The sequence below is a fragment of the Hemitrygon akajei genome, chromosome 7 (assembly GCF_048418815.1).
Source record: "Hemitrygon akajei chromosome 7, sHemAka1.3, whole genome shotgun sequence".
Lineage (NCBI taxonomy): Eukaryota > Metazoa > Chordata > Chondrichthyes > Myliobatiformes > Dasyatidae > Hemitrygon > Hemitrygon akajei.
Genome location: NC_133130.1, coordinates 80,988,601 through 81,000,955, shown reverse-complemented (window position 1 = coordinate 81,000,955; position 12,355 = coordinate 80,988,601). Strand labels below are relative to the sequence as shown.

At 38.4% G+C, this 12,355-nt stretch overlaps 1 protein-coding gene across 1 annotated transcript; it reads right to left on the bottom strand.

Moving 5' to 3' along the window:
• Positions 1-1,010: 1,010 nt before the first annotated feature.
• Positions 1,011-12,354, bottom strand: mkks (MKKS centrosomal shuttling protein). Its single transcript, XM_073051285.1, has 4 exons — positions 11,368-12,354; positions 8,442-8,623; positions 3,839-3,949; positions 1,011-2,945 (listed from the first exon to the last, which is right to left on the bottom strand). Exons 1-4 carry the CDS (start codon positions 12,350-12,352, stop codon positions 2,505-2,507), a joined length of 1,719 nt encoding a protein of 572 aa, XP_072907386.1. The 5' UTR covers positions 12,353-12,354; the 3' UTR covers positions 1,011-2,504.
• Position 12,355: the final 1 nt, after the last annotated feature.

The window sequence follows — 12,355 nt, the reverse complement described above, 5'->3', positions numbered from 1 at the left end:
ATTGGCCATTGAGCAAGGAGTGGAGATCTGGAACTCCAGATTTCTTTTGTCCCAAATCCACATCGTCGGCCTTTTGACCATGGAGTAGAGGTCTGGACTCCAGATATCTTTCATCACACATCCACATCACTGGGCTTTTGAGCATGGAGCAGAGGCCTTGACTCATCACCCAGCCACATCGCTGGCCGTTGTACACAGAGAAGACTCCTGTCTTTTCACTTCTTCACATCCCTGTCCCTAAACCTTTGACCCTTAACTCTCTTCTCTATCCACAAAACCATCCTTATGAACTTAAAAAGTCTGAGTGACAGCTCAGTGCCACCTTGAAGCCCTAGAGGAACATGAGCTATAAATTCTTGTATTACAGCAAACAGGAAGTGCATTACAAGTATAACAATTCCTAACATGTGTTGCTATTGTGATGAAGCAAGGAGGACAATGTGGAGAATTAGCATTGGCATTGGAAGACAAACCAACTCTCTATCTCTCTCCCCAACTCTACTCAAATCAAATTCCAGAACTGAATTGATTACTTACTATACCACCGTAAGACTGTATCACCTAATCACCTGAGCTGGGGAAGCTTGGGAACCTTATTTACTCACCTACAAACATGCATATACTTTGCTAACCTGTTACCTTATCTTGTTTTATATCACTTTATTCACGTAGTTACTAATAAAATAGAGTCAATAACGGAAGACTCAGACTCCAGGTGTGCCCATTTCTGCTGGTTCATTTTAACCCGTTACAGGGTTCATAACACTATTTACAAAGTTCAGGGAAGTTGCAAGCTAGGGCCATTGAATATTGTGTCAGTTCTTCACTTAGTTTAAATTTTCCTTTATTATTAGAAGTACTTGGGCATTATTGTTGTAGATACATTTTGATTGATATGTATAAAGGAGACACAACAATTGAACACAACTTCTTACATGTTAAATCTTACACAAACTATTGCTTTTGAAAATATTCCATGATAAAGATAATTGAAAATTTAAGCAGATTACTTCATGTTTATTCAAATTTATTTTGCACCAAAAGTGGAATTTAATTAATACTAAAATACCAATAAATTGATAATCTAATCACTTTCTGGAATCCTATTAGAACACAAACACTGCATTTCCCTTTCAAAAATAGCTGTATTTCAAATGTACTTTGTTGACAATGAAGTACTTGGAGATATTCTGATTTTATGAAAGGCACAATTACAAATGACCATTTTCTTTTAATAACATTCTAAAGCAAAAGAATATATATTTCACATCTCAGACAGAACAAGTCTTCACATTTTCTAATAATTGTGCATTGTTAAGTATGAAGTTCTTTGTTCATAATTACAAGCCATTTGTTCAAATGTGTTGATCTCTTCCTAAGGTAATCCTTTCACAATAGATAAGTTTAAAGAGCCTTTTGGCTCTTATCTACATTATAGAACAAAGAACTAATAATCAACAAACCATCAAAGGGATGTGTAGTTCCCTAGCTGATCTGTGTTTGAACATAGTGGCTAAACTTGCTAAGAGTCAATTTTTGGATGGTTGCCCACTATTAGGTCTCGAAATATGAAAAACACAAAAGGCAATGAATAACAAAGATTGACTTTATCACAATTAAATTAAGGTAGTCAATTAAAAGACAGTTATGATTACAATTAGATTTCAGTCAACAAGCTTTGACAAGATAATTTTACATGTTGAAAGTGTAGAAAGATCTGCTAAAATCAAATTTTAAGTTTGTGAACATTATAAAATCCTTGTTAAACATAAACAAATCAACAACTAATAAGCAAAGAATTCAGATTTTTCCCAATGCATTTTTCCAACAACTTGTATGCAAAATTAGCATAGTATCTCCCACATAAGTACTCCAATTAATTTAAACCAACAATCACTGGTATGCTATTTCCAAAAATACAGCTTAACTGTATCTTGTCTAGCACTTTTGCACAGTACTGTAATTTTATGTATTGCACTGTACTACTGCAAAAAAAATTTGTGACATGTGAGCAATGACAAACCTGATTCTGATAAGCGTCTTGAATGCTGGCAGGGAGTGGGAAGGGGGCAGGGAGAGGGGAATCATGGCTAGGAGAAGGGAGAGGTGAGGGAGCAGGAAGCACCAGAGAGGCACTCTGTAATGATGAAGAAATTAATTGTTTGGAATTATATGACCTTGCCTGGTGTCTCAGGGCTGAATGTGCCTGCACCCGTGCCAGGCCCTGGCACTCCTTCTTTACCACCTGTTTCAGACCCCTCCAGTGGCACTCCACCCTCACCATTCCCAACATCTTTTCTCCCTCCAGATTTACAAACTCGCTCTCCACTCCACGTTGGCAAATACAGTAATGCAAAAACATGCATAATTTCCCCAGTATTTATCCACAACTTTATCAGAACGTTTTAACTCATTACAGCTATGACACTAGGTTGAAAGCTATATCTTAAGTCTGAAATTGAGTAGGATAGAAAAGAGGCTTTAATTATAGAAGGTATGCAAATTTAATTCTGATCTTGAATAACATATTGCAATTCCACTAACAAATTAGCGGTTTCTACTGCTACTTGTACAGCATTAAGTTTTGTACTGTACGAGTCCAATATTGATTGATTTGGGGAGTATTCACTAGGCTTCTCAAGCGATGTTTCTAAGCTAAATTTTGTTGACTTATTACCTAAAATAGTCCAGTTCAGGTTTTGGTGTGCTGTATAAAATCCACAAGCACATCTAGAAAATACTTCAGACCAGTGAATATGCAGAGGCATATTGGGCAGGACTAACCAACGATGGCCATATTTGGCATCAATGAAGTTTTGTCCACCATCATGTTCCAATGAAGATGCAGTACGTGCAAGTGAGTGACAGAAACCATCAGCAACAACTCTGTATTCTGTTCTGGAGCAGCCCAGCTCTGCTAATTTTTCATCAGTCACATAGCGGCTCTGTGAAGAAAGTTCAGCTTAAAAAGTATTCCAGTGTTCCATTAAATCATGGTTTACATGCGTAAGTGCAACAATCATATAATTAGCAAAACTCGAACTCATTGATGATTTCTCGTCTCTCTCTCTCTCTCTCATACAGTTACATTCCACCTCTCTCCTCCCCTTCCAAATTCTCAAGGTATCTCATTGTCGGTGTGTCCCCCTTTCTCTCTGACCCACTTTATCTTCCTCTCATGCTTTTCTTTCTGCATTTCTGCCTTTTCCCTTCTCTTTTTCTCTCAGTTCCTTCTTGCTCTGTGACTCTGTCAATACCCATCTGTATGTTTCCCTCCCTCACTGTCACAATTGCTCCTTCCCTTTCCATCCACTGTAACTCTCATGTGTCTCTTTCTCTCTACCTCCCCGTTGCCTTCCTCTATTCATCCTCCCCTCTTTCTCCCTCTGCTAATCACTTTACACATCCTTCTCTGCCCTTCACTGTCTGGAGACATAAGGGGCATAAACGCTAGCACTGATAACAAAAAAATTCAAACTGCTGAAGGAAATTTGGGGTCAGGGCAGAATCTGTGGGTGCAAAGGGGTCAGGTCCTAATACAGCTACCCTATTGCCACTACTGATGCTACCTGACAGCAGCTTGCTTTTGTTTCCATGCCACATGAATACATGTACGAAATGGTGGTATACCATATACAGGCAGAATGGATTAGTTTAATTTGGCAGCGTGCAAGGCACAGACAACGTGTGTCAAAGAGCCTGATCCTGTTCTGTACTGTTCTATATTCTATGTATAAACCTTTTCCACTGTTTTGTATTTCAATGACAATATTATGAAAAAACTTTCATTAAAGGCAACAAACAGTTAACTTTAATGAACTGCAGATACAGCACAAACCTTATATTCTATGGTAGAAGCTAGATGATATTCAGTGCACCCTCCTCCAAGGAAGGCAAAAGGCTCCTTGAGCGCCAGTTTCAGGACACATTCTGCTGATCGACAGACAACCTAAAACAAACAAATAGATAATCTTTGTAAGAGTGCATACAAATGTAATAAAGGAAATCATGATATACTTAACTGTCCATTGTAACAACTGCCCTTTATATTATTACCACATTCAGATAGGTATATTTGAAAAAAAATATACACTGCATCATAATTACAAATAGAAAATCACATTATATTAGAAAATGTTTAATTCAAATAATCAGCATCAGGTACAATATCACAGGCATATGTTGTGAAATAAGTTGTTTTGCTTCAGCAGTACTATATATATATATATATATATATAACTTATTGCAATTTATTTTTTTATTACTATGTATTATAATTTTTCCCCCTCCTTTTGTACATATATATATATTTAAAACAATATATAAATGAATTAAGTAAGTGATGCAAAAAGAGGAGAAAAATACTGAGGTAGTGTTCATGGATTCATTGTCCATTCAGAAATCTGATGGCAGAGGGGAAGAAGCTGCTCCTGAAACATTGAGCCTATGCCTTCAGGCTCCTGTACATCCTCCTTGATGACAGCAATGAGAAGAGGGTTTGTCCTGGGTGATGAGGATCCTTAAAGAAGGATGTGGCCTTTTGAGGCATCGCCTTTTGAAGGTGTCTTGGGTGCTGCAGGGAATAGTGCCCGTGATGGAGCTGGCTGAGTTTATAACTTTCTGCAGCTTCTTCCAACCCTGTGCAGTGGCCCCTCCATACCAGACAGCGATGAAACCAGCTAGAATGCTCTCCATGGTACATCTGTAGAAATTTAGGAATGACCTTGGTGACACTAAAGTCAGCTGTATCAGTATTACAATGGAGTAAAGAAATTACTGAGGCATGAGAGAGGAGTTGGCCAGAATTGATTGGAAAAGAACACTGGCAGGGATGACGGCACAATGGCTGGAATTTCTGGAAGCAATTCGGAAGGCACACGATATGTACATCCCAAAGGAAGAAATATTCTAAAGGCAAGATTTTACAACCGTGGCTAACAAGGGAAGTCAAAGCCACCATAAAAGACAAAGAGTATTGGAAAGCAGGCAACTAAAATGTCATTGCGAAGGTAAGGATGGAATATGAAAGTAACTAGCCAATAATATTAAAGAGGACACCAAAAGTTTCTTCAAATACATAAAGAGTAAAAGAAAGGCGGGAGTGGATATTGGTCTGCTGGAAAATGATGCTGAAGAGGTAGTAATGGGGGAACAAGGAAATGGCAGGCAAATTGAATGAGTATTTTGCACCAGTCTCACTGTGGAAGACACTAGCTGTATGGTAGAGTTTCAGGTGTCAGGGGTCATGGAATGTGTGAAATTACCTTAATTGGACAGAAGGTTCTTGGGACACTGAAAGATCGGAAGGTAGCTAAGTCAAATGGAGCAGATGATGTCCATGTCAGGGTTCAGAAAGGGGTGGGTGAAGAGATTGTGGAGGCAGTAGTAATGATCTTTCAATAATCACTAGATTCTGGAATGGTTCTGAAAGACTGGAAAATTGCAAATGTCACTCCACGCTTCAAGAAGGGAGAGAGGCAGAAAAAGAAAAAAAAATGTCTGACCTCAGAGGTCAGGAAGATGTTGGAGTCAGTTGTTAAGGGTGTGGTTTCAGGGCACTTGAAGGCACATGATAAAATAGGCCATAGCATGGTTTCCTCAAGGGAGGATATAAAAGCAAGGATGTAATGTTAGGACTTTATAAAGCACCAGTGAAACCTCACTTGGAGTATTGTGAGCAGTTTTGGGCTCCTTATTTTAGAAAGGATATGCTGGAACTGGAGAGGGTTCAAAGGAATTCATGAAAATTATTCCAGGATTAAATGGCTTGTTTTATGAAGAGCGTTTGATGGCCCTGGGCCTGTATTCACCAGAATTCATTAGAATGAGGGGTGACTTCATTAAAGTCTATTGAATAGTGAAAAGCCTTGATAGAGTGGATGTGGAGAGTATGTTTCTATGGCGGGAGTGTCTAAGACCAGAGGACACATCCTCAGAATAGAGGCGTGTCGTTTTAGAACGGAGGAGGAATTTCTTTAGTTAGTGAGTGGTTAATCTGTGGAATTCATTGCCACAGGCAGCTTTGGAGGGCAAGTCTTTATGTATATTTAAGGCAGAGGTTGATAGATTCTCGATTGGTCAGGGCAAGAAGGGATATGGGGAGGAAGATAGAAGATTGGGGCCGAGAGGAAAAATAGATCAGCCAAAATGAAATGGCAGAGCAGATTCAATGAACCAAATGGACTATTTCTGCTCCTATATCTTATGGACATTCCAATTGTTCTCAAGTTTCTAACAAAACATATCCACTGTTGTGCGAACACAACAAAATCTGCAGATGCAGGAAATTCAAGCAACACACACAAAATGCTGGTGGAATGCAGCAGGCCAGGCAGCATCTACAGGAAGAAGCACTGTCGACGTTTCGGGCCGAGACCCTTTGTTAGGACTAACTGAAAGGAAAGATAGTAAGAGATTTGAAAGTAGGAGGGGGAGGGGGAAATGCGAAATGATAGGAGAAGACCGGAGGGGGTGGGGTGAAGCTGAGAGCCGGAAAGGTAATTGGCCAAAGGGATCCAGAGCTGCAGAAGGGAAAGGATCATGGGACCAGAGGCCTAGGCAGAAAGAAAGGGGGAGGGGAGCACCAGAGGGAGATGGAGAACAGGCAGAGTGATGGGCAGAGAGAGAAAAAAAGAGGAGGGGGGGAAAAACTAAATATATCAGGGATGGGGTAAGAAGGGGAGGAGGGGCATTAACAGAAGTGAGAGAAATCAATGTTCATGCCATCGTAGCCTCCAACCTGATGGCATGAACATTGACTTGATGGGCCAAATGGCCTAATTCTGCTCCAATGTCTTATGGTTTAATCATGGGAAAATTTGCAATGGCCAATTAACCTACCAACCAGTACGTTTTTGGCCTCTGGGAGGAAACTTGAGTATCTGGACCAAACCCATACTGTCACAGGAAGTATGTACAAACTTCTTACAGACAGCATCAGAATTGTACTCCGACGTCCCAAGCTGTAATAGTGTCAAACTAACCATTACGATACCGTGGTATCCTGAGATTCTCTAATTATTTCATAACATGAGAGCAGCTGTCTTATTCTCTATCCTTTGCTATTCCTCTGCCCCACTGATTTACTAATTGTTAGTTTCCACTTCATCTGATTTTTGTATGCTAAAAATTCCATTATTTATTTTACAAAGAGAATATTTTTATTCTCTTAATGTGTCATCAGATCTGAATGGTCCAAAATATTATTATAGCTTTATACTTCTTTCTAATGGAGAATTCTCCACTGGAGATCTGTTGATTAACTTTGGATACAACCATTTAAGCAAGGTTTTGTCAGCATATTACACAGAACTAAACAGACTTCCTAAAAAAAAATTATACCCAAAATTTTAAACTTTGCTACATCAATCAACAAAAGTAAATGGTTCTTTTTCCTATAGTTAGTTCTTCATAATAATAAAAATTGGCTACTGTTTGTCGATATGAGGAGCACCTCTAAATATCTCAGGTAAGCTCAGGTAAACATTCAACATCCTACACTTTAAAAAAAATAATTTATCAGCAAATTTGAAAATTCTAATCTAGCTCATTCGCTTATTGTTAAGCGTGTAAATCAAATCACTGGGCCATGGCATTGTTCCCTGGACATTTCCCAGATCAAATAATACATTCATAAATAGTCTGAGTTTCCTTTTGTCTAACCAATTTTCTGTTCATTTTTTTTTGTGTGCCATACTCTGTCAGAACCTCGGCAACTGCTTTTTTTTCCCCAAGTGGTCGTCTTGGACAAAGATTCTGTGAGTGGTCCCCCACGTCCTTCTCACAGCGCAGTTTTGTTTCGAGGCTGAGTTGCGAGTTCGACACTCAAGCCGGCACAGATGGAAAGAGTGCCTGGGAGCAGCTTGACTGGATTCGAACTCGGGAACCTTCGCTCCGGAGTCCAGCGCCGATGTCACTGCGCCACCAGCTGGCTTTCTGTTCATTACTTCTGTAAATACTCAATTTTCTTAAGCCGCTAAAACAAATGTTTTTCAAAATCAAGAAACTTAGTTCCACAGGGTGCCACACACTCTAAAGTTAATATCACAGGTCACTGATTTTTCATCAGAGAAAATTTAGAACATTGTTTTATTTTTAAGCCTAATTATGTTACTCTCAATGACATCTCAATTCAAAGATTTTCAATATATTTTTCATGCTTATATGATCCCTTTCTCTATCCTTTGCTATTCCTCTGCCCCATTGACTTACTGCTATTTTGGCTCAATTTCTCGGTTATCTTTCTAAGTTTGTTTTAAACAATTAAGAAAATAAAATACACCCAGAAAACAAAGCTGGTTTTGCAAACTGCAAAATTTGGATTCACTTTTAATTAGAAATTTAGTAATGGGTGCTCCTTGTACTAATATAGTTGCTATGAAAAGGTATGATATCATTGGAACTGAAAAATTCCATGCTGGTGTGGAAAAGATGGGGCTTACCTTTAACTCATTCAGTCCAGCTTCACTCCTATTGCAGAGTAATAAACTACATATAGGCTTGTTCTCATTTGGAATGAGATGCAGAAATTGCCTGGAACCACACTTCATAAACAACAGTTTCTTAATATTGCCATAACAGCTTGGTGAAATGGGATGATAATACGAACTAATAGGCTGTGCACCTGGTAAATTCAAAGAGGGCAGAAATTACAAATTGTAGGCAATACAAGTGGATAATCACATTAAACATATTACCGGTACATTTGGGAAAAAAGTCCAACTAAACTTAGCACCACAAACTTTTTATTGTCAAACTCTTATCTTTTTGTATTAATATACAAGGCCAGAATATTTGGACTGTCTCAGAAATGTACCTCAACTTCAAAAAAATTTCCCTGCCATAACTTAATCAACTTTATATGAACATGTGTTTTGGACAATGTTTAAGAATATTACATTTTAATTATCAATAAAGTAATACATTTATTCTTCCTCTAATGAATTAAGTTTCAAAAAATGTTCTGAAGTTGACAGTACTCAGAATACTCATGGTTAGCAATGTATAGGCTTGAATAACACACATTTGGCTTGAGTAATTGCACAAACTTTGTTTTTCTAGATTTCAGAAATATACTATTTCTCCATTATTGACAATGACCTGGATTTTGAGGGAAAATTATGTCATAACTCCTGACATATCCCCATAAAGTTGTTAGCAACTTCAGCATTTTCATATGTGAGCATGCGATTTAAGAAGTTATAATATAAGCCATTCTGCTGACTGTACTTTAATGCTCATTTCTTTGACTTCAGGATGGGACATGGAATATATTCACCATTTAGTGGGCAGAATTTGATTCAGGTCAAATGTTTTGGAGAGCATTTCCCCAATCTTTTTAGTGAGTCTCAAGTTACTGGCCTCCAAGAGGACCAAACCTTGTCGTCATTTGGATGCTTGCGTGCCTCAGTGACCTAGAGAACTATGTCGGCTGGAGTCAGGGCTTTACGTGATGGCTTTTGGTAGGGTCACCCATACCAAACAAGTCAAAGGATAGAGGCCAGACTAAGAAAGGTCCACCAGTGCTCCAGGTTTGGGGTTCGTGAATTGTTATGGAAACAGCAATGAAGAATCCTTCTACATCTGAGTGCGATGGTATTCCTGAGTCTCCCCCCGGGACTTAAATGTCTGACAGTAGTGAAAACAGAGAGGAAGCTACTGACGTGATGAAGGAAGCCTTGAACACCACCAGAGATGGAGGACCTTCATCGCTGAACTAAATACCAGTAGCATAACGGTCAGTGACACACAAGTGACTGGAAAAAGTATTTATTAATTTAGTTATTTTTAAAATTATTACATATTGAATATATCCTTAATAGTATTTATCACATCCTGGGAAGATAATCAAACTTAATTTCAAAGTTTTCAGAATCTGATGCAAAAAATAATGACTTGCCATTGACTGCAAATTCTGGCTCAATGACCTATATTTAAAGTCAGTTACTATTGCTTTATAAGTAACTGAGACATCCAGTGTTGCACCCAGATGAAATCTCGAATCAGGTGAAAGCCTCATAACTTATGGTATCCATTCTTGAATTAATGTCAAGATTTTCTATTCCATCACTATTTGTACTTTTATCTATTACTTTTACTATATTTAATATTCAAATATATGAAAAGCATTCCAGATCAGATTTTATACATATCTGGAGCAACTTCAATGGTCCAATTTAATATCAGACAATGTATACAGTATACAACCTGAAATTCTTACTTCTCACAGAAATCCACAAAACAGGAGGAAACCCCCAAAGAATGAATGACAGAAAAATGTTAGAACCTCAAAGACCTCCTCCCCTTCCGTCCCCAAGCAACGGCAAGCATCAACCCACCCCCTTCACCTACCAGCCTTAGCCAAAGCATCAGCCCCCACCACCCACCATGCAAGCAATAGCAAAGCTCCCAAAGAGACCATGATGTACAGTCCACCAAAAAAACTGTCCATCTCAACACTTCGACATTCCACAGGCTCCCTCTCTCTCACTAAACATGGGAGAGAGAGAGAGGCATCATCTGCTCTAGTAATTGTAGAGGTCTACAATATATTTCCTTTGAAAGTAACATAATTCATTCCAATGTAACATTTCTATATTGGAACTATTAGCTCAATTCATATTTCAACCCCTCTATTTCAGGGGTTGCCAACTTTTTTTTACACTGTGGACCAATATTACAGATCTGGGAACCGCTTCTCTATTTAGATTCATTCCTCTAACATATACACAGCTGCATAACCAACTGCCAAGAATCTCTGTGCTGGTCATGGGTGTTATGAACTGCAAGTATGATTAACTTCATAATGTTGGCATGAACACATTGTCATTGGTTGCAACTTAAGAATTTACGACGTAGGCTGCAGTAGAGGAACTTGATAATTATCTTGTCGTGGCACTTGGGAAATATTTTAAAATATATTTATTCAGTTATACAAATATGAAATTCTCTAGACCACAACTCTGGATTGCAATTGCCTTGATAAATTTTATTTATCAAACAAGGTCATGTATGTGAATTCTCTAAAAATTACCATTTTGCACAGCTGAAATAAAAATTGACTGCTGCATTTTCTACAGAAGTTACAGTATTTCAAAAGTACATTTACAATATCTTTGAGTCATCTTGAAGTAATAAAAGGATAGCTGAATGAACATTAATTTCTTAAAACTGTCACATTAGGAGGTAGATTTCCACTCACCTCCCCACACCAGTCATCCCTCAATACATCACCTCATAGCTATGTCATCTTGAGAGTTTAAGAAATGCACAATTGAGTCAACTTTTGTATGCTTTCTAAGAAACAATATGTGCATAACATCACATCTTAGCGTTAGACACTAGAACAAACGTGCACATCATTCTGACCTGTCATTTGGGCCAGTGGCTCCATTAGGGCAATTCCGAGGCGATCTTCCACTATTACATGTTGCTCCTGGAGATATTGTTTTAGAACTGGATGAATTACTTTCTGGCAGACCACAAGATGAACTTGATCACAAACAAGCTGTTCTCCCACCTTCAGTAGCTGTACAAGCGATTCATCTTCTGGGCAAAAACCCGATGCCACCTCCCAATGCCCACTCCCACTGTCAACAACATCTCCTGACATGGAGACACTGAATATTGCAATCTTAATACAACCAAATGTCAACTTTGCAGTATCAATTTTCATTGAACAAGATGTAAAGATTTCTATAAGGATTCCATGAAGTACACAGGAGTCAGTAACATTTTGTCCCTCAATAGGAACAATCAGCATCTTTCCCAAGGTTATGTTATCTCCAATTACCGAAGGAATTGTATGGAAGAATGCTTTTAACACCATTGAACTGATGTAGTCAGTTTCTTTGATGGTCAACATGCAAGTGGGTTTATTTATCACTGTGCCAACAAGTGAAAGCAACATTTTTGTGTTACTAAAATCTATTTGTATTTTGCAGCTACAATCCTCAGAACTCAGATAGCTGATGCAAATATCCAGAAGATCTTTCTGGATTTTGACTATGTGATTGGTTGGTACATTAAGTTGTTTTGCACTTTCAGTCAAATTGCAGCATAGAATTGTTGCAAATAGTCCAGAATCAGTAAATCGAGAAATGTGATTCAACATAGAAGCTATTAGCAGCTTTATCACAGGATGGGACAGAGAAAGATTACTCAAAAGGACTGAAGAGTGTGATGTGGTTATAACGTTGCCTCCAACAGCATTATGTATTAGTTTTAGTCTACCAAAAGGGCCGTAACAGGATTCCACAATTCCTCTGACAACAGAAAGTGCTTGACAAAGCACATTGCTATCTAAGGGTCCAGAACTACACGTGGATGATACTTTCGGTACAATGCGGGACATTGT